Source organism: Solanum dulcamara, chromosome 2 (assembly GCF_947179165.1).
Source record: "Solanum dulcamara chromosome 2, daSolDulc1.2, whole genome shotgun sequence".
NCBI lineage: Eukaryota > Viridiplantae > Streptophyta > Magnoliopsida > Solanales > Solanaceae > Solanum > Solanum dulcamara.
This window is the reverse complement of record NC_077238.1, coordinates 430,891-454,761: the sequence shown is the minus strand read 5'-3', so window position 1 is coordinate 454,761 and position 23,871 is coordinate 430,891. Positions and strand designations below refer to the sequence as shown.

Sequence of the window (23,871 nt, the reverse complement as noted above, 5' to 3'; positions counted from 1 at the left end):
CAATGCATGGGACCTAAACTTTAGGAGAAACAGATGGGGAAATGAATGCACTAACAAAATTTCTTGCTAAACTAGCTGGGATTTTTGTCAAACCACAGGTAAAGGATAAGCGGGTCTGGGGATTCAAAGGATGAGAAATTTACAGTGAAGGAAGCATATAGCGCAACTATCTTCCAACATGAGTTTGATAGACAACTGGCCATGGAAATTAAAGCCAATGTTATCAAAATCAAAAAGTGCAAAAAAGCTCTAAGGTCCGTTGAGGCTTTAAGCGCAAAGAGCAAATAAAGTGTGGACTTTGATAAAAAAAAAGACGCAAAGGGAGAAAAGAATACAATATATATGTTTAGTCCAAGACTAATAATTTATAAGCATGAATGACAAATGTATGAACAAAGAAATTGGAAAATAACTACGATAAAGTGAAATATCAATTGTTTAGTGTCGTCTCTTAAGAAGAGGTTCATTGGCAAGGAAAAGTATGCCTTAAGCGAGGCGAAGTGCTCAAACACATTTTGAGCCTCACTTCGGGGCTTAAGCGCGCTTAAAGTGCACTTTTGATAACTAACACTGATTAGATGGTGTTTGGATTGCTTATTTTAAGTGCTTTTGGCTATTAAGCTCTTTTCCTTATTTTTTGTGGTGTTTGAGAAAGATAAAAAGTGTTTTTAAGCACTGACTTTTAGGCTAAAATAGTATAAAATTAATTAAAAGCCAAAAATAGGATATTCCCAACTTATAACAACTTTGAACTTATTAGCGACTTTTGAAAAGCCAATCCAAACACCCTCTTATTCTGGAGAACCAAACTACCTACTAAAGCGATTGCTTTAGCTGGATAACAAGGATGCCTCACTCATGATGATCTCAGCAGAAGAAGTATACAAATAGTGAGCAGGTGTTAGATGTGCCAGTTGGAATCTGAAAGTGTTAGACATCTATTTCTACAATGTAGGGTAGCAGCTCATATGTGGAATACGTTTTTCTCGTAAGTTACTCGGACTCGGCAATTTTGGTGTCGCACCCATGTCGGCACGACACTGACACGGGTAAGGGTGTGGGATCTGTGTCAGATCCGGTCAAACGAGATCGGGTGTGTTGACCAACAATTCAGGAAAAAATTGAAATTTTGGTATCTCAAAGTAAAAGATTTGAATAGATCGAAAACAAAATACCTTCAATTTTGCTACTATACAGTGAGTTATACTAGTCCTGCGTCTTCTTTGAAGCTTTTTTCTTGGTAAATTAGAGTATAATACCATCGAGGAGTTTCGAGAATCTTCGCGTGGTACAAGAGTTCATGCTAAGAACACCTTGGTGTATGAATTCGCGAGAGAGGAGATGCCGCGCCGTTTTGGAACTGAACTTGGGTTCTTCATCATTTTGTTTCTCTGGCTGCTGCGTTTTAGGTGTGAATGGAGAAGAGGGGCGTGTGGGGGTTTGGAGAATAAGGTGTGGGTCAGTCATGGTTTTGGGCTAGATTTAGTTTGAACGTTGGGCCAAATTTGGCTGAATATTTGGACATGGATAGTGGTCCATAACATGAGTGAGACCAGGACCCTTGGAGTCTTTTTATCAAAATAAAATCGAAATTTGAGTATTATTTAAATGAAAAATAAATTAGACCAGGTCTCTTCGACGGTATATTATAAATTCTATATAAAAATCAAAAATACGTAAAGTAGTAATAAACGTCAAAATAGATACAATATTTATTTAAATGACAAATAATATTATAACATTGATCCAAATATTATGTTTGATTTATCTATCTAGTTTTCCACAATGTCTCATGTTTATGTATATTTTTATAGCTATATTTTTAGTGTTTTTTATTCCGAGTCCCGGCACCCGTATCTGTAACTAGATCCATATCCCCGAATCTTAAAAATTAGCACCCCTATCAGACACCCGCACCCGAGTCCGAACAACTTAGTTTTTCTCTACTTCTAGACTAGCAGGGGTTATGCCTAGCAATATAATGAAACTTATGAAAGTTGATGTTCATGGAGAGTTGGAGAACCCATCAAAAAATAAGTTGGCTAATGGTTCCTGCTTGCAAATGTTTTATGGAATCTCAACTCCTTATCACGTACTTAAAGACAAATTCTTATTGAATTGGTTTAATTGGCTTAACTAGGACCCTGTATCTAGTTATGACAATTTTTTGGATTATGTCTGATCTTTAACTGTAGTCTAACTTTTGTATATGAGCAGACTTAAATCTCTCTTGTAACTTTTGTTTTTTCTACATCTTCTTGTGCTTTTTGATGAATAATCCTTTATCAAATAACAACTTGTGCCAGCGTTTCTTTCATTTTATCGTGATAGAGGTTTCATAGACATGGTGCATACTGTTATGTCATTGTCCTTTTCATTGATGTCTCTTCTTGCACGCATATATTGCTATTTTAAATATGTAGTATTACAATTTTATGAAAGGAGGATGTTTTATTAAAGGGAAGTGTTCTCTTGAAGAGGAAAGACCGAAAGAGGGGTTTTATAAAAAGATTATTTTTCCGCTCATGCATGTATCACGTTTCATAAGTCATGTAAGGTTGGTTCTCTCAGTCAAAGTTATGGCACCGGGGGTCCGTCCCAATAGGGTTTGGGACGTGACAAACAATTCATGTATAATTTATTAAGATTCAAAAGCCTATCTTGCTAGATTGGCAATTTTAAGGTTCTTGCTGTACAGATTTTGGAAATAATATGCAATGATATCCTGTTTCTTTATCTTTTTTCTTTTTAATTTAGACAAGGTTTGATGATCGATGGACTAAGATTGTATCGCATATCTTCAGGGATTCCTGAATCAAATGGTTACCTTTATATTGAGGCAAATGGTGGTCTCAATCAGCAAAGGACATCGGTATGTCCTTTAGTTCCAAAGATAATTGTTATTGAAATGCTGAAGTTTTGTTTGGATGACAGTGGTAGTTTAAGATCACTAATGTTGCTTTTGTGCGTCCAGATATGCAATGCTGTTGCTGTGGCAGGTTTTCTTAATGCAACCCTGGTCATCCCACACTTCCATTTTCATAGCATTTGGAGGGATCCAAGGTTGGCTGCTATTTCATCTTCTTTGTTTGTTTGAGTAATGCAGTACTTCCACAGCGGGACATTTATATACTGTATACTGAAATTTGGTGGATGCATCAATAGCTTTTAATTGTTGCTATCATTACCTAGACTAGTTTTTTCTAATGACAGGCTCTGGAGATGCTTTACCTGCTCTTATAGCATTAGAATTGGTTTCTCTTTTAATAGAAATGTGTACTACCTTTAATTGAATATATCACAAATGACCACGATAAGATGTGAGTACCCTAGAATTTGGACAGATTCAGTGGTTTGGTGAATCTGTACCTTAGGTTCATGGCCGTTTCCATTTGAGTTATTGATGAACCAAACTAAAATATGAATTACTTCATGCAACATGGTACCATTCTTGTCAATCTGGTGGTGGATTGTCGTAAATTTATTTCTGGGATAGTGGGTGTTCGTTTTAGTCATGGCTGTTCGCTTGATCAATCTAGTTTAATATCCATCTCTACACCTTCCTTTCATTTCAAATCATAAAAATGCTCGGTGGTTGTTCTCTGCAGCAAGTTCGGAGATATTTATGATGAAGGTTTTTTTGTTAAAACACTAGCCAATGATGTGCGAGTGGTGAACAAGATTCCTGATTATATTATGCAAAGGTTTGATTACAATATGAGCAATGTTTACAACTTCAAGATCAAAGCTTGGTCCTCCATCAGTTACTACAGGGATACAGTTCATCCAAAGCTGCTTGAAGAAAAGTGAGTTTTTGGACATTTCTGGTTTTTTTTTTTGGTCACCACTATTGACTCTTAGGCCGAACTGCCCTTTGTTATGTTATTAGTGCTAATATTAGCTAGCACCTATTGTAATTATAGGAATAACATAATTTCTTTTATTATAATTGATTGTCTTCCCTTAATCAGTTGGGATTCACTTGTAAACTTGCCCTTCTCATGGGATGTAAAAAATGTAGGATATGTTTTAGACCTGTTAGAGAACTTAAATATTATTTTTGTCTAAGTAAGTGGAAATTGAGTTGCCAATCATTGTTTTTGTTTCTCATTCTTTATTTTGGTGCTTGCTTAGCTTCCTTTATCTTTCCTGCAGTTCATTTGTGCACAGTTCTCCCACAGTCCCACTTTGCCCTTTAAATGAGTGACGGTGACTCTATGCAGACAATTGGTAGGGCAAAAAAAGTAAAAATTTACTAAAAATCCCATGTTTATATCAAAAGTCAAAGTGGGGTGCCCTATCCCACGCGAGCTCTGCAGAAGCGGGCTTCTCCTTGCAGCAGCATCTCTGCAGGAGCAAAAAATGGCCACAGGTGCGATTGAACCAACCATATATTCAATTCATTTATAAATGAAAAAACCTTCAAAAACTGTCAATCAAAACCGTTCCTTCTCAACTTCTTCACTGTGCTTATCGTCTTCTCCAATTATTGACAAAAGCTAAAGATTTTGAAGACCTCACTCACTGATCACTATCCTCTCTCCTTCACTACTCTTCCAATCATTTTCTCCTTAATTCCTTCTTCCCTGCTCTGCCTTGCTGGTATTAGAGAGCTTTAACCAATCACCGATGCCACTGCATGGCTGAGAAGAAATTTCAGAATCAGATCCAATGGCTAAATCCACATCTGTGGAGGTATGAAACTTCTGTATCCAGATGTTGATCACCTTCATCATTAGCGTCACACAAGCTTTGACTGGCTACATCTTCCTGATCTTACACTTGAGTTCTAAAGTGTGCAGTTTAATTGACTGAGGGTCTAAGGAATAAGACAGTCTTTGAATTAATAATGCAAGGGCCCTGTGCCTTAGCCTTCCACACTTACCCTTCAATTTTCCTTCTTGTTGGGCCCTTGATGTAGCAGACAGAATTGGTATTCACATTTTTAAAGGCCCAACTACATTTTTGGCCCTATTGTGTGTTTGTCTAAGTTGTGAACCCATTAAGTGACCAGGTGACAAATTTGAATTAAAAACCCTAGGCACGTTTTGTGCTAGAGGTTTATCAATGACAAAATCAGACCTTGATACTGCTTCCCCTCATCTCTGGTCATCTCATTGCTTTGCACGTTGATATGTTGTCGGGCGTTGGTGACCCAAAGTTTTGTGCGGGCATCAGAAATCACTGCTATTTCGTAACCAGAATTCTTAGTCCGGTGACCACCAGTCCAACGTTAATCACCTGCCATTCCAGAACCAATCGCTAGCCTTAACCCTTGTTGCTTCCTGTCATGATGGCATTTTGAAGATAGATATTGTGGCTCAAAGGAGTGACTTTCAAACCGGCCGTCACCTTCCATCTATTGCTTAACCACTTTTGCATTGTGTCATGGTTAGGAGATGTGTTGAGAGAGTCATTGAATCTTCCTAACAAACACTTGTTTAGGAAGTTCGAATTGCTGGCTACCATCTCGATTTGATCTTGGTCTGTGAAACAGCTTGACCTCTTGCCTCTAATGAAGGCCATTAATTTGGCCTGACTTTCAAAAAAAAGATCTTCTTGAGGGATCCCATTCTGAACTTTTCAATGAACTTCCTGCTTTGCAAAGTCGGATGGGTTTTCAGTTAACGCATAATGACATGGATGAGCCTTTTTCTCAAATGGAAATGGCATAGATGAGCCAAATTTTAACGGATGGTATAGATGAGCCAAAATTTTAACGGATGACATAGATGAGCCATTTCTCTTAATAATCTTTGTGGGTTCATGTAATACAATTAATAAGAGGAAGATGGAAAAAAAACGTTTCGAATTGTAACGTACTTGGTGATTGCCTTCCCCTTTAATTGAGTAATTATGTATACATTTTTTCCAACATTATCTAGACATTTTTGGACTATTAAGGTAAGCAGAAAAATGATGAGAAGAAAAGAAAAAAGGAGAAAAAAGATAAGTGAATTTCTTGTCGAAAGAGAGATGCCAAGTCACCTTGTCTATGACCTCATATAAGCCATCGAACTTTGAGAAAAGGCTCATTTATGTCATCCGTTAAAAATTTGGCCAAAGAGAGGTGCCAAGTCACCTTGTCTATGCCCTCAACAACAACAACAACAACAACATATATATATAAACTAGGAGTGCGTACTTTTAAAACAAGTACTTATTTTGAAGAGTTAAGGTGTTTGATCAAGTTTTTCGGAAAAAAATAAGTGGTTTTGTGAGTATCCGAAGTTTTTTGCTGTGGAGATGAAGTTGAAAAAATAGCGTATAACCTAAGCAAAAGAAGTTCAATTTTTTTTGGGTTAAAACACCATTTCAAAAGTTTATTTTCTCCAAACTAGCTAATAACACAGTCAAAACATTAAACTCATGTATTGTTAACACATCTATGATTGAAATCTCATAACCCGCCTCTCTATTTTGAGATTCTCTTACATGTAATTAAATAAAATTGAAGAACCAACTAAAATCTCTCACAATAAATTGTTTTATCATTGGGAAAAACTAGTTGTAAAAGCAATCTTTACATGCTCCTTTCGTTGTTTGACAATGAAAAGCATTTTTTTCCGGAAAGATTGGCAAAACACAAACTGCTTCTTTAATACTAAAAGTGCTTCTCAAATTATTTCACCAAACACAAGCTGCTACTATTCAAAAATACTTTCTCTGAAACCTGATTGGGCAAAAATCATTTTTAAAAAATAAGCAGACATTGGATTTTTAGAGTTCTCATGTAAATATGGTTTAAGTACTACCTAAGTACTGTTTTGGTTCTTTGTTATATATATACAGTTACCAATTTTGAAAAAAAAAAGAAGCGAACTTTGAAAGCTTGGCTAACAAGCTCTAGAAGTGTAAATGGCTAGACTTCCAATATTTAAGTCTGTTATCATGCTCTATTCTAAAAAAATGAGTCTATTATCATGTTCTGTCAATTGGATATATTCCTTGCCAGTTCTTTGATGCTTAATTGGTAGGTTTGTTTCTTCATATTTGCAGCATTTTGTTTTGATATTTATGGCTGCAGTTCTGTTTGCTAAGTGTTTCTAATCATTCACCAGGCTCATCAGAATATCCCCATTTGCAAACCGTTTATCATTTGATGCTCCTCCAGCAGTTCAACGGCTTAGGTGCCTGGCAAATTATGAAGCCCTTAGATTTTCAAATCCAATTTTAAGTTTGGGGGAAACATTGGTGTCAAGAATGAAAGAACGGAGTGCCAATAATAGTGGAAAGTATATCTCTGTGCATCTCCGCTTTGAGGAGGTTAGTTTCATGTGGTGCAAACTGCTATATTTTGACTTTTTATGTGCTCCATATCTTATTTCCAAGGGTATTGAGCCTTGATCATTTTCTCTTGCAGGATATGGTGGCTTTCTCTTGTTGCATGTATGATGGTGGTGAAGAAGAAAAAAGGGACATGGATGCTGCAAGAGAGAGAGGATGGAAGGGAAAATTTACAAAACCTGGTCGCGTGATTCGTCCTGGAGCTATCAGGATTAACGGCAAGTGTCCCTTGACTCCTTTAGAGGTAATATATTGTCATTTTCATATCTTTTCAAGAGACTTAGACTTAATGGAACACGTCATATTTCAGATAAGCTGTATGTCTGTACTTTCTTGGCTTGATCAAGCATTCTGATCCTTCGTGAGACTTCCTTCGTAAAGAACAAGTTTTGTTCAGAAAGCATATGGTATAGAATAAAACATATGGTTTAGAATACTTTCTGGAGATGGCACTTCTTTGTACCTGACCTTAATTTCAATTCCTGGCATCATACCTTCGTCTGAGATTTAGTGTATACTTATGCTTGGCACAAGGATTTTGACGAGATGATTAGGGCGTAAAATTGGATTAATTCCATTAGCTTTACAAGTATTAAATTTGTGTATAGCTTACCTAAATCCCTTAGTGTAAGCAGCAAATTACATTCTATCCCTACCCTTTTTCAATTTACGAAAATCCCCTAAAATATGAGCCATCCGGATACATCCCAATATGCGTGTTACATAACAATTGATACATTAATTAGTTGTTCTGTTGCGATTAAAAAGGAAACAAATCATAAGCATTAATATGAAATCCACAAATCACGCAAATCATGTTGATGTCAATCTCTCCCAAGTCATGACAACTTCAAACAATTCAAATTTCAAATGTTCTTCTCTCACATCTCTCCCAAATCTTTCCAGATTCAAAAAAAATTGAAAATATTATCTGGTACATGATGAATGTATCTATTTTGTTGGGACATTCAGGAATATGGCAAAGCAATGTGAGTTATGAACAATACAAAAGTGATGAAATAGTTGTTGGACAAACTACGACTTCACCCAAATTGTAAAAATTTCTTTCAAAATCATTGAGAATTGTAGAGATACATCATGAATATCTCAATTTTGTTGAGTCATTCAGGAATTTGGGAAAATGAGGTTGAGTTATGAACAATACAACATTTGTATTATACTGTGTAGTAGATTTTTTTTATTTATGACGTCGAGATGAATACATAAATGATGATACATTGTTGTTTCGATAATGTATACATCAGTTTGTCCATAAGGTGTTTGATTTTAGGTTGATACATTACTGAGTGGTAGTTATTAGGTATCCGATACATGCTCCGTAACTTTTATGAATGTATAATGCCCAAAGATTTTTTAGATTTGTGTTTTCGATCTGGATATATAAGACATGATACATTACTATTCCTAACATAAGTCGTAAATTGCTAAGTAGTGTAATACTACTAGATACATTAGAGAAGTAAAGGTTGCCCATAATGTATTTTCTTTTAGATGTGTACATTATTAAGTATTAGATACATGTAATATTATTTTTGTATGGATGTATCATTACCAACGAATGGGTAAGTAACAATAATTTGTATTAATATATCATGGCTAGTAATGTGTATCAGATACATGTAATACAAAGTACCTATTAATATGAAATATTGCAGTTAATATGTATCAAATACATTGCAGTGAATATGTTTCAGATACAAAATTACATGCAACATCCTGGAGTGACTAACATAATATATTCAAATTTAAAAACATGATAGATATATATACAACTAAATTGATAGTATCTAAATCTGATACATTGTGTAATCTTGATACATAAAAGACAACTAATTAAATTGGTAGTATATAAATCTAATACATAGTGAATTTGTCAAATTTAACATTGTTATATATCATGTACATGTCAATTAATTTGATACACAATATTTTAGCTAATAGAACATTAGGGTTTATGTATCAAGAGTATTTATTGGGTAATGCGTACAACAAATAACCTTCTAAGTTGAATAAGTTTGAACAAAAGTTAAAGTACATAACAACTGATACATGATAGATTATGCAATTTGTAATAATTAGATATCAGATAAATAATTAAAGGCATGAGACATACATGTTTAAATATGAAAATAGTAAGGTTTATGTATCACGAATATGATTTGGTACTTTGTATGGATACATATCCTTTTAAATTTTAATAAGGTAGAAGATACATATCAACACCTGATACATAATAAATGATACATTTGGTAGAATTTTTGTATTAAGTATCAAAACTAATTAAGGTTATGTATCAAAATTAATATTTAAACATGATACATTGTGCATGTTAAAATTGTAATGTATCATAATGTTGAAACGAAGACATTATACATTAGTTTAAGAAATAAAATCAATTAGATACATTTAAAATCTGAACCCATATGTATCTGAAAAGATGAACAACAAAAAGTAAATAAAAAAAAATCAACAATCTGATCTGCTGAAAGCAAAAAGAAATGACGAAGAAATCTTCCTACACTTTCTCCTTTGCTCTGTATCAACTCCTACACTTTTTCCACATTGCTTTTAGAAGACGAAGATACATCATTCTTCTACTTCTCCTTCTTAGAATTTTGCTTTGCCATATGTAATTGATATTTTGTTGGTTCGGATTTGATTTTTTTCATTATCATCAAAATTATGAAGACAGTCAATATTAAGCAGATTTAACTGGGTCATACCAATGCTAAATGAAGGTGCATAATCTATATGTATCAGAAGTTTGGATATACAAAAAAAATTTGGAAAAGAAGAACTAAAGATGAAGAAGAACGAAAATTACCTTTAGAGGAAAAAGAAGTTGAGATAGAGTGGAGAGAGCACAAAATTTGAAATTCAAAATGCTAATTAACTACAGTGATGTGAGGGAGTGAAAATAGGAAAAGATGGAGTGAAAATAGGGAGAGAAAATCGTGTCTTGGGGGTTTCATAAGTGATGTATCCAGATGAAGGTGGGTTTGAAAGAAACATAGGGATTTTTGAAATATTTTAGAATGGTAGGGAATAATAGTAAATATAGTAAGTAATGAAGTGTAGCTAGGTAATTTTTCCTAAATTTGTTGACTTCCCCTAGTTCACCAAGAAGTGACTTCAAAGTGACTCGTGAGACATTAGTAAGTATACTTGGTGGTGATTTTTGAAAATTTCTTCTCCTTGTTCAATCATGTGGGAAAAGGCTGCCTTGGAAATGTGAGTGGAGTATCCTTCTTCTTAGTCTTCTTTAGTCAATATCTACTGTCATAGTTCAATTGCAAGGATTGTGACTGGTATTTAGTAAGATTCCAAGAACCATATGTTATTTTCATAAGATCTATTGCAGTTCTATGTCCTGCTTATGTGGGCTTTACTTTTCAAGCATTGCTATTGTATACCACAATTATTTGTTTTTTTCTTTTCCTTGGTGCTTTATCATTTTTCGTGTCTACCGTTGGGTGCTTCTACAAAGTAGTGTTTTGGACAACGAAAGGCGACTCTGTCTCGCCTCGCGGCGAGGCGCTCGCCTTTTTGAATTGAGGCGCCAATAAATACCAAAAACTTAAAATATTTAATTGCATATATAAATATCCGAAATCTCAATAGCAATAACATATATTAGCAAATATTTCAATTCAAAAACTAATAGTAGATACTAAAAGTCTAGAACTTGAATGACTCAGTAATTCATAAGACAATTGATAAACAATACTAGAACTCTAAAATTGAGTAGGGCAGAGATGAATATAGAAGATTTTTTTTAAAATTTTGGCAGATTGCAGTCAATACTTAGTAGCTCCAGAAATACAAAAACAGAGCATAAAAAAACAGAGCACATTGCATAATGCCGTACTGAGTACTGAGTACTGAGTACTGAGTGCTGAGTGCTGAGTGCTGACTGCTGACTGCATATGGAAGAAGAAGAAGAAGAAGAACAGAATAGAAGAAGAAGAAAAAGAAGAGAAGAAGAGAAGAAGAAAAAAACAAAGAACTGAAGAACTGTAAACGTACCGTTGAGCAGCTGATGTCTCGAAGACTCAAACTGAAGAAGAAAGAAGAAAGAAGAAATGAAGAAGAGTCGCGCGAAGGAGAGAAGAGAGTCGTCAGCTCGTCGTGAAAGAGAGAAGAGAGTCGGAGGTTTGCCAAAACACCAAATAAACCCTAATATTGCTTTTTAATTATTAAATCAGTTCTTTTTTTTGAAAAAAAGAAGGTGCGCCTTTGTCGCCTCGCCTCGCCGCGTCGCGACTCGCCTTTTTGTTGCCTTTTGTTCGCCATTTTGATCTCACCTCGCCTCAAAGGGAATAGGCAACAAGGCCTCACCTTGCCTCTCGCCAAAGGCGATATGGCTCTCGCCTTTCAAAACACTACTACAAAGACGTGGCCATGTGGGAATTTGGTGATTGATAGAGTAAAGAAATGTCTAGTAAGATGGCAAAAAAGATACTTGTGAAAGAAGGAAAGATTTATTGATTCAAATACTTTATCTAGCATCCCATATATTTCATGTCGCTTTTGTAGGCTCCTCGTGAAGTGGCTGAGAGGTTGGAAAGACAATAACAAATCTTGTTATGAGATACAATGGGAGGAACAAGAAGGTTTCATTTTGTGAACTGGAGATATATCATATCTTCGAAGGAATGAGAGAACTTGGTGTAAAAGATGTCAAGGTCTTCAACAAAGCTTTGTTAGGGAAGTGAATAGGAAGGTGTGGGTGGAGAAGGTATGAAAGGGGGACGAAGGACTAGAAATATCACAACATCGTTGGGGTGTGGCTTATGAGGAAGTAATGTGAAGGAGTGAAACTTTAGTGGACATATTTCTTTTCAGGGTTGGTGATGGAATGTCACACCCCAAACCTAATCCTGGTGTAACAAGCATCCGATGCTACAGAACCACATTAAGAGCACCTTATAAAGAAAATAGTTCATGCATTTTCCCCGTTATTATTAATTAAACTGATTATGCATAATTAAGGCCAAATAATTATTAAATGAAATAAAGAATGATATATAAATGAATATGTATATGGAGCTTCTATGTAAAGAATATGACTAATTCAAGACAACCCGAAATCTAATAAAACTGTGAAGAGTCAATGGAGCCCCACGAGCAAGAATGTGGCTTCACCAAGTCCCTCCTAAGCGTTTCAATCCTCTGAATTTGCTCCTCCCCCTTACCTAAAATATCATAAAAAACAACAGTGATATGGCTGACTATTAGATACTTAGTGACACGTCCTGGCCCTTGGGGCAATAGTTAACCCAATAATAAAAATAATAATTAGTAAGGTAAAACAATCATAATGAAATAGTTTAATTCCACAGATAGAGTGAAATCATGAAAACTCAGAGAAATTATCAATGAAGAAATAGTTAGAACCTGTTTGGATGGACTTATTTTAAGTAACTTATAAGTAGAAAATTGTTTATAAGTTAAAAAAAGTAGATGCAGCCCAACTTATTTTTTTGACTTATAAGCTGTTTTCAATTTATAAGCTGCTTAAAATAAGTCCATCCAAACAAACTCAGTTATTTATTGGGGCTTATTTTAAGCACAAAATGACTTTAAGTTGGCTAGCCAAACACTCAAAAAAGCCGAAAACATCTTATAAGTAACTTATAAGCATATCCAAACGGGCTCTTAATTAATTCCAAAATCAAGTCAATCAAATTATTATCATGTCAAATCTCAAAGGCGAAAACCAAAACAGAAGTTTCATACCAACTCATAGGCGTAATCCAAATAGTAATTTCATGCCAACTCATGGGTGTAATCCAAACTGGGAGAGCCATTGATAGGTTCCCATTGCTCAAAATGGTTGCACTGGAGATTATGACTCACGACGTCCAATCGTCCTCTGGATTGTTACAACCCCTCAAAGGGGATGTGTTAGGATCCATAATGGTTATTCATCCTCCCCAATAGTAAGACTGTCCATACAGGCTCCAAACAACACACAATCAGAATCATGGCATAATAGCCAAAATCATTAGTCAAGGCATAATAGCCGAATTCGTTCAAATTTGGCATCCGGGTAACCCAAAAATTATTATTTAATTGAGAAGCCATATTTAAAGTCATTAAATCATGTTTCAATTTGTCGGCTTGTTCATAGAGAAAAAAACATGTTTTTGAAGACCTAGCACTTTAAAGATCATAGCTTTTTTAAGAAGGCTCGATGTGAGCTTGTCACTCACACGCCTAAAACCTTAGTTCAAATCACTTTATAGTGAAAGTATGTTAAAAAAGATACATACCTCGAATCCCGCTAAATTCTTCTAAACGAGATTCCCAATGTCTAACAACCGCTCTACAACAATGTTGTCAAAGGCCCACTTAAAGCACACTTAAGCCCTAAAGCGAGACTTAAAACATGTCGAGCACTTTGTCTCCCTTAATGTGAGTGTCAGTGTCCATCATTAAGGCTCCAAGACAAACTTTTCGTTGCTAATGAGACTTTTGAAAAGGCGACACTAAACAATTGGTATTTTACTTTATCGTGAAAAAAGTGAAATACCAATTGTTGCTCATACTTTAGTAGCGCTTTGCGCTTAAAGCCCCAATAGACTCAGAGCTTTTTCGCGCTTTTTGCTTTTGATAACACTGCTCTACTATTGATTATGATGATAAAGTTTAGAATTTTATTCAAATCCCATGAATTCCCACCCTTTTTTGAAAAACTGGGATTCTAGAATTCATGTTTTAGATAAATCAAGAATCACCTATCCTTTCAAAAGTGTACACAAAACCCCAACTAACCCACTAATTGTTGTAATTAAGCAAGGAAATTCTCGAAGATTCCCCAATAATTCCTCCTTCAATGATCTTGAACCGATATCTCGTAATTTTGGGGTTAGAATATTGAATACTGCGTTAATCCTTGTTAATTCTACGTAATAATTATGGAAATTGAGTGGAACTCACCTTGGTTTGGTGAAGCCATAGAGTGTTTTCTCTCTCAAAAAGTCGTCCAAAACGAAGTAGGATCGAAAATTTTCCATCACCACGTATTTATAGATGGACCAGTTCTGCTGAATGATATGCGGCCACATATTGGGATATATCATATATGCTGGTTGCATATCAAACACATTTTGAAAGAGAATGATGACAATTTCAGGGCCAAAATGTTGACCACATATGGCATTCTGCGGCTGCATATTGGTCCAGCGAATTGCTCTGCATTCAGTAAAGGATCATATCTCCTTGTAGGGAAGTCCAAATGACGAAAAATTTGATATGTTGGAAACTAGACTCAAAGACCTTTAATTGAATAGGTAATTCACCTTATAAATCATTACACCCAGGGAGATATGCTTGTTTGAAGTTGGACCTTGTGCGAGCGCATACAAGTATTAGTCTGTTGCATAGCGTGCAACTTGGTTTTGTGGTACGACAATCCTTAGCTCCTAAAATCTCTCCCAATGCACCTCCTATACTTATTATCATGGTCATCTGATGTGGTACTAGTTCATAACCTCTTTTGGCATACAAAGAACGTATTTGTAATCGTCACTGCAAATTTATAACCAGGGTTGATCTGCGTTTGATTTGCAGACTGCATATCACCATCTGCGACCACAAATCCAACTTAAACAGAATACCTGGGACTTAGACGGATTTTTGATTTATTTTGGACTCTATAAGCGGTTGATAGGCGGACTGTATATGGCATTCTGCGATTGCATAGTGGTCTGCATATTGGCTTCGAGTACTTCTCAATTCCTTTCAACTCCAAATCTTTTGTACACTCTGTACATGCTAAGATATCAACTTTTAACACATCGCCATACATGATTTAACATAGTTCGGGTTGAACCACAAGAAATTTAGTACTCCAAGTCCAGCCCGAATTTTCGGAGTGTTACATGGAAGCATGGTTAGTTTCTGGAGGCATAAGTGGTGTGGGGAGAACAAGTTGAGTAAAGTCTTTTCTAACATATACAGAATACTTGCCACAGTGAGATGACAGTTCAACAAATTGGTAGGTCTCATGAGGGGAAAGTTCATTTGGATTTGAGATTTTGGAGGAATCTACATGATAGGGAGGGGGGAGAATTTCATAATGTGGTTAGGTTTTTAGTTTGGGCAAGATATATCGAACGATAAATCAGATGTATGTAAATGGCGAGAGAGTAGAGATGATCTATTCACTCCTTAATCTTATTACAAGAGTTTACCAAAGAGAGGAATGTATTTTTCCTTATTGATCCATACGGGTTTCCAGGGCATTGAGGTAGGTGTTTTTCTTGGCGTAGTTGAAAGCAAGGGAAATGATCTGTTCTTTTTGGAGGAAAAGAGAAATGTTAAAATCATGGGGAATGATTTTAACAGTGGAAAGCCTTAGAAATAGGAGGGTCATCTATGTTGGTGTTTCATGTGCAATTGTTCGGGCAAAGATATAGATCATCTTCTATTGTATTGTCAAGTGGCTAATCAATTCTGGAGGGTGGTTCTTAACTGATTTGAGCTGCAATGGGTGATGCAAGTTAGTGAGGGAGATGCTGCATAGCTGAGGGCTTATAGAAGGGGAGAGAGAAGTCCAAGGGCACGGAATGTTGCCCCTTTAGCAATTATGTGGGTTATTTGGAAAGAGAGAAATAGGAGAGCGTTTAAATGGGTTGAACAAAATTTTTATAAATTTGAAAAGTAGTCTTTTGTTTCTGGTTTCCTTTCAGTGTACCCATGAGATTCCTATTTGTATAGAAGATTGGTCAATGACATCCCTATTTGTGTAGAAGATTGGGTTTCTTTCATTGATAACCATATTTTGATGTAGGTTCTCCTTTTTTAGCATATGGCTTGTATACAGGGTTTCCCCTAATTGTTAATAAAATTAGTTACCGTACTAAAAAAATTTCTTTGCTAATTTTCTGTATACTTTTTATCAGGTTGGTCTGATGTTAAGAGGCATGGGATTTGACAAGATTACATCCATCTATTTAGCATCTGGAAAAATATACGACTCTGAGCGACATATGAAACCACTATTAGAAATGTTTCCTCTTTTACAAACTAAAGAAATGCTGGCATCCCCAGAAGAATTAAGCCCATTTCAGGTTTAAATTGTTCGATTTTCCTTTCATGCTTTTTATCCCCCTCTCACCCCTTCTCTTTGGCTACTGTCTGACTCAAGTTATTGCTTATAGAATTACTCTTCCAGGATGGCTGCCTTAGACTATACTGTTTGCCTTCATAGTGAAGTATTTGTGACAACTCAGGGAGGCAATTTCCCCCACTTTCTGTTGGGCCATAGAAGATACTTGTATGGTGGGCACTCCAGGACCATCAGACCAGACAAGAGGAAGTTAGCTTTGTTATATGATAATCCCAATATCGAGTAAGCTTTTGGTTAACATTTCTGCCATCTTTTTCCATCTTACGTGAGACCTCTCTAGTGTGCCTGTATATAAACTGAAAGAAGCCCAAGAAAAAAAAGGAGAAATTGAAAAAAGCTGTTACGGGGATTGAAAATCCCTTTAATAATATCCACTCTGACGGAGTCCGAAGCCTAAAGGTCCACAATTTGAAGCAAAATTTCCAAATAGGCCACTTAATTTCGGAGTTGACCAAAACGGACAAATCGTCCAAGCTCCCACAATTTCCTCCAACATTAACAGCCCACCACAAACGGCTGTTTGGTGTGTGAGCCCTTTTAATTTTTTTTTGTATATCATTCAACGTTGAATGAGGTGCCCTTAAAAAAATAGTTCTCTGCAATTCGTGCAACCTTGAACGAGGTGCCCTTCAATTTGTCACAATGACTAGAAATGTCATAGTGCTGGTAATTTCATAGGGCACTAAGGCTAATGATGTTTGTCACATGGAGATGCATAAAATAAACTTTTTCACTTTAAGTACAGCGGAGCTACACTATGTCGAATTGTTCCTTTCCTTTTCCTTTTATTTTTCGACTAATATATAATTTGCTATAGGGTGTCCATATGCAGAAAATTCTTCTTTTGTTGATTATATCCATTTATTTAGTGTTAGAAATGAAGGCCATATATTTATATTATTATTATTATTATTATAAATACAACAACAACAACAACCCAGTGAAATCCCACATCGTGGGGTCTGGGGAGGGTAGAGTGTACGCAGACCTGACTCCTACCAATGTAGGACGGCTGTTTCCGAAAAACCCTCGGCTCAATAAAAGCATAGAAAAAGGTCAGACAAGAATATTAGAGTAAATAAGTAGATGACGAAAATGGTCCAAACAATAGTATAATCAAAGTACAAAAACAGTAGATATTATTATTGGATAATAACATAAATACCATAAATAACATACATCAGAGTACAAGAAATCATAGTGCGTTAATACGCCTACGAATAGGGGAGAATAAAACCACTATGTACTAGCCTTCTACCCTAATGTGTGTCCTCCACACCCTCCTATCTAGGGTCATGTCCTCGGTAAGTCGTAAATGCGCCATGTCCTGTCTGATCACCTCTCCCCAATATTTCTTCGGCCTACCCCTACCTCTTCTGAAACCATCCATGGCCAGCCTCTCACATCTCCGCACTGGTGCATCTGGGACTCTCCTCTTCACATGTCCAAACCATCTCAGTCGCGTTTCCCGCATCTTGTCTTCCACCGAGGCCACTCCTACCTTTTCTCGAATAGCCTCATTTCTAATCTTGTCACTCCTGGTATACCCACACATCCATCTTAACATTCTCATCTCGGCAACCTTCATCTTTTGCACGTGGGAGACCTTAACTGGCCAACACTCCGCCCCATACAACATAGCTGGTCTAACGACCACTTTGTAGAACTTGCCCTTAAGTTGTGGTGGCACCTTCTTGTCACATAACACATCGGAGGCGAGCCTCCATTTCATCCATCCTGTCCCAATACGGTGTGTGACAACCTCGTCGATCTCTCTGCTGTCTTGCATAATAGAACCAAGGTACTTAAAACTACTTCTCTTTTGGATGGCTTGGTCCCCGAGCCTAACTTCCGTGCCAACCTCTTGAGGTGTCTCACTGAACTTGCACTCTAGGTACTCTGTCTTGGTCCTACTCAGCTTAAACCCCTTAGACTCCAAGGTGCGTCTCCAATCTTCCAGCTTAGCGTTAACTCCGCTACGAGTCTCATCGATGAGGACTATGTCGTCCGCAAAAAGCATACACAATGGCACCTCACCTTGAATTTGTCGCGTCAATCTGTCCATCACCAAGGCAAATAGGAACGGGCTAAGAGCTGATCCTTGGTGCAACCCCATCATAACTGGGAAGTGTTCTGAGTCCCCTCCTACTGTCCTTACCCTGGTTTTGGCACCCTCGTACATGTCCTTGATCACCCTTATGTACGCTACAGGTACACCTTTAGCCTCCAAACATCTCCATAGTATCTCTCGTGGGACTTTATCGTAAGCCTTTTCCAAGTCGATGAACACCATATGCAAGTCTCTTTTCCTCTCTCTATATTGCTCCATTAGTCTCCTCATAAGGTGGATGGCTTCTGTAGTTGAGCGTCCCGGCATAAATCCGAACTGGTTCTCTGAAATAGACACCTCTCCTCACCCTCATCTCTACCACTCTTTCCCACACTTTCATAGTATGGCCTAGAAGCTTAATACCTCTATAGTTGTCACAGCTCTGGCTATCCCCTTTATTTTTGTAAAGCGGGATCATGATGCTCGATCTCCATTCTACGGGCATCGTTGTCGTCGTAAAGATATAAATGAAGGCTATTTATTATTATTATTATTATTACTATTATTATTATTATGATGATGATGATGATGATGATGATGATGACGACGATGTTATTATTAATATTAGGCTAAACACATAGATAAGCCCTTGAACTTGGTTGGTTTTTCCTCTCATGTATCTTAACTATGCTGTCTTTCTATTGAACCCCTGAACCATACATAATTTGTATCCTTTAAACATTAATTGCTGACATTGCATAGAACATTTTATCATGTTTGAAAAACGCATGAAACGGATTTGAAGGGGCTGATATGAAATTCATTTTGGGATGTAAGGGGCTGATGTGGAATCCATTAAATGTGTTATCACGTTTGAAGAGCACGTGAAAAGGAAGACCGTTACATCCCAAAATGAATTCCACATCAGCCCCTTTAAATCCAATTCATGCACTATGAATGTTTAAAAGGTACAAATTATGTATGGTTAAGGGGTTCAATATGAAGGCAACATAGTTGAGGTGTCTCAGAGGAAAATCTAACCAAGTTCAGGCGCCTATCTATGTGTTCAGCCTTATTATTATTATGTGAAAAGTACTACTCCTTTCGTCTTGATTTATGTGACACCATTTGATTTGACATAAAATTTAAGAAAAAAAGAGAACTCGTGAAACTTGTGGTCAAAAGTAAACTTTAGACATTTGTGTGTGTATAAATCATTTTATTAAGAGTGAAAGAATTTTAAAGTTAAGTTGTTCCTAATTATAGAAATGTGACTTTTTTTTCCGAGAAAACTAAAAAAGAAAGTGTGTCACGTAAATTTAAACAACAGGAGTACTACAAGCCAATATACAACTTAATAGATCAAAATGTTTAAGAGGAGTTTTAAAAAAGTTGTAGTCAAAGAAATTTTTGTTTTATTCCTCAAATAGTAATAATATTGCCCAAAGTGATAGGAGGAAGTAGTAAAAAGACCACTACTATAAGAAGTGAAAAAAGAAACAATGGAACTTTTCTTATTTTCTTGACAAAACAAAATAATGAAGATGGAGACCAAAATCCTTCTTAAAATGTCACCTTGGTAGTTTAGCCTACTTGTTTTTTATACTAGATTTAATGGGTTTTCTACTATCCATAAGTTCAGAGATTTTAAAGTGTGATAAAAATAGTTTAGTAACTCCTTTCGATAAATTGTAAGTGGGATGATTTTAATGTAACAAAACTATTTTAAGTGGCTTTTGCGGAAAAAGTTGCAAATTGAATGACCACTTGAGAAATTATATTACAAGCACATCATAATGCTTATTATCCTTAATATAATTTTGCCATGTGATTTGATGTATTTCTCTAAAAAATGAGGATAAAAGGTTTTACAATTTAAAAGAAGTATATGGAAGTAGCTAATAATGAATACTTAGAGTGTTCGGTAATAGGAAAAAACTATTTTTCAATTTATAATGAATACTTGCAAATCGTTTAAGGCTGCACGATTTGTTAAAAATAACATAAAATTGGAGGGCACCTGGTTTGAGGATGCATGATTTGCGAAAATAAATAAATAAAATTCTAAGGGCACCTCTATCAATGTTGAATGATTTTCATTTTTTTTTTAAAAAAGGGCCCACACACCAAACAACCGTTTGGTTGGGATGTTAATGTTGGATAAATCATGGGAATTGTACGATTCCATTTTGGTCAACTCCAAAATTAAGCGGCCTATTTGGAATTTTTACTTCAAATTGTGGCCTTTTAGGCTTCGGATTCATAATGAAGGCCCATGGCCAAGACAGTAATGCCAGCTACTGTTACATACAGGTGTTTCATTGCTGTTTTGGTAACTTTACCTGTTGATCTTAATTTGAAGGTTCATTTTTCATACGTGGACTCAAATGTAGTTAGACACTGTATGCAGTCCTGTATGTTGGTTTTGCATTGCTTTGACCAATGTATGTTTTCCATATGCTCATCTTCCAGGTGGAGGAGCTTCAAGCGGCAAATGCTTAATATACGAGCACATAGTGATTCAAAAGGAATTGAGATTAAAAGACCAAATGACTCAATATATTCATTCCCTTGCCCAGATTGCATGTGTCGGAGTAACAAGAGTGAAGATTCTAGATCATCCTCAATAACGTGATCTGTGTGCCTGTCAATAGGTGGTGTTCTTATTCGCAACGCATGAACTTCAGCTGCTATCCTGTGTGCATGTCAGCAGGTGCTGTTCTTGCGCTTGTAGTACATATGAATTTCAGCTGCTAACTTCTTGTGATTCTTTCATTTTTTTTCTCCTTCCACTATGGAGAGGGCTTTACTGGATCTTGGAGCTGCTTCTGGGATTTATGTGACTGATCAATTTGATTATCTCCCTGGCACGAGTTTGACGGTACGCTTTTGTACATGATGGTGCAAGGAGGAAGAATGGGAAAGTCATTTCCTTCGGTGATGTTACCCCGAGCGTTGATTTACATAGCAAATTCATATTCTTCCAGCTGCTGTATCTAACAAGCTGTGACTTGACACGAGATATATTTGCACATTAGTTTTGTGAGAGGATTTTGCATATTACTGAAGTAGGAGTCCTAGATTATAGGAACAGGATGAGAACAGTGTAGGGTTTTCAGTAGTCAGGGTTCCAAAGTCTTACTTTGGATACCATTTCTTGCCAACGTAGTAATATCTCCCTTGTTGATATTTTTTTGTCTCAGGTTCACTAGATTTTTATCACCTCATTTCAGAGCGCACAGAATTTGAAACAGAGCACTGTTACAAATGTGTGGATTTTTCCTTGATTAATTCTGTCTGACAAAAGCAGCTACCATGATGTGCCAAATGCTACTTATAAAGAGATCACTTGACCTATCGAGTATCAATCACTATACTGCCTAATTTTGTTTATTTAGTTTAATAAATATTGGTGTCCGCCTATAAACAATTACTCCTTTGCATGTCTATGCTTGTTTTAGTGTCGAGTTTAATAACCATGGAAGACCTTTCAGCACATATCAAAAGTATCTTTAGAAATTGGTCAAAACAGACCTCAATTAAGGAATTAGGTTAAATAAGAAGTCAGGTTAACAAGCTTAACAATTTATTGTAGATTTCGAATAGATCGACACAAAGTTCGTTGATAGTGGGCAATGATAGTTGATTAGAGGTTAGTTGAGTTTCTTCTCGAGTCCAGGACACAAAGTTCGTTGATAGTGGGCAATGATAGTTGATTAGAGGTTAGTTGAGTTTCTTCTCGAGTCCAGGGCTACATTAGAATGTGCATACCAAATTACTTGATTGCTTACATTATAATTTGAGGATGAATTACAATATATAACAAGAATGTGTGCATATGTTTGTTTAGATAGCCATGTATTTCTGTTTCCTGATTTCAGAACTCCAAAAAAAGTAAATAATACCAGCCTCAAAAATCGCCCTCTAAAGTGCCACCATGTCTGCTGGAGTTGTTTCCTGGGTTGTTAAGGACGCTACTATTGAAGAATTCAAGAAAATTCAATCCGAACCTCTAGCACCTAAAAAATTCGTGTGCTTAACACACATGAAAAACTGACAAAATTGCCAATTCCTATTTCGTCACCAATAAAATGCTACTAAACCCCTCTAAAGTGCCACCGGGGCTACTGGAGTCGTTTCCCAGGTCGTTACGGACGTTACAATTGAAGAATTCAAGAAAATTCGACCCGGAACCTCGGCACCTAAAAAATTCATGAGCTAACACACCCGAAAAACTGATAAAATCGCCTAATTCCTATTATATCGCCAATAAAATGCTCCTAAACCCCTCTAAAGCGTCTCCAGGGCTACAAGAGACATTGCCTAGGTCGTTACGGACGCTACTATGGAAGAATCCAAGAAAATTCGACCCGAACCTCTAACACCTAAAAATCTGTGGGCTAACATACATGAAAAACTAGCAAAATTTCCTAATTCCTGTTGCGTTGCCAATAAAATGCTCCTAAACCCCTCTAATGCGCCTCCGGGGCTACTAGAGTCATTTCCTAGGTCATTACAGATGCTATTATTGAATAATCCAAGAAAACTCGACCCGGACCCCCTGCACCAAAAAAATTCGTTGGCTAACACACACGAAAAACTTGCAAAATCGCCTAATTCCTATTTTGCCATCAATAAAATGTTACTAAACCCCTCTAAAACGTCGTCAAGGCTACAAGATTCGTTCCCCAGGTCGTTATGGACGCTACTATGGAAGAATCCAAGAAAATTCGACACGGACCCCCGGCAGCTAAAAAATCCTTGGGCTAACACACATGAAAAACTGGCAAAATCACCTAATTCCTATTGCGTCGCTAATAAAATGCTCTTAAACCCCTATAAAGTGCCTCCGGGGCTACTGGAGTCGTTCCCTAGGTTGTTACGGACGCTACTATGAAAGAATCCAAGAAAATTCGATCCGAACCTCCGGCACCTAAAAAATCTATGGGGTAACACACATGAAAAACTGGCAAAATTGCCTAATTCCTATTTCGTCACCAATAAAATGCTCCTAAACCCCTCTAAAGCACCGCTGGGGCTACTGGAGTTGTTCCCCAGGTCATTACGGACACTACTATTGAAGAATCCAAGAAAATTCGACCCGAACCTCTAGCACCTAAAAAATTCGTGAGCTAACACACACGAAAATATGGCAAAATCGCCTAATTCATGTTGCGTCACCAATAAAATGCTTCTAAACCACTCTAATGCGCCTCCGGGGCTACTGGAGTCGCTCCCCAGATCGTTATGGATGCAACTATGGAAGAATTCAAGAAAATTTGACCCGACACCTAAAACATCCGTGGGCTAAGACACACGAAAAACTAGTAAAATTGCCTAATTCCTATTGCGTCGCCAATAAAATTCTCCTAAACAC

At 36.6% G+C, this 23,871-nt stretch overlaps 1 protein-coding gene across 4 annotated transcripts in view; it reads left to right on the top strand.

The window, feature by feature from the left end:
- Window positions 1–21,856, top strand: part of LOC129879852 (protein ESMERALDA 1) — a 28,789-nt gene extending 6,933 nt beyond the window's left edge. For 2 of the 4 annotated variants that reach the window (XM_055953574.1, XM_055953575.1), the window contains 8 exons: window positions 2,758–2,872; window positions 2,975–3,063; window positions 3,609–3,806; window positions 7,062–7,266; window positions 7,364–7,531; window positions 16,218–16,385; window positions 16,476–16,666; window positions 20,967–21,856. In XM_055953574.1, coding sequence (XP_055809549.1) covers window positions 2,768–2,872; window positions 2,975–3,063; window positions 3,609–3,806; window positions 7,062–7,266; window positions 7,364–7,531; window positions 16,218–16,385; window positions 16,476–16,666; window positions 20,967–21,129 — 1,287 coding nt within the window. In that variant the 5' untranslated portion in view covers window positions 2,758–2,767 and the 3' untranslated portion in view covers window positions 21,130–21,856. Of the gene's footprint in view, window positions 1–2,757; window positions 2,873–2,974; window positions 3,064–3,608; window positions 3,807–7,061; window positions 7,267–7,363; window positions 7,532–16,217; window positions 16,386–16,475; window positions 16,667–20,966 lie in introns of those variants that run through there. The other 2 variants (XM_055953571.1, XM_055953572.1) reach the window with 2 other exon arrangements.
- Window positions 21,857–23,871: the final 2,015 nt, after the last annotated feature.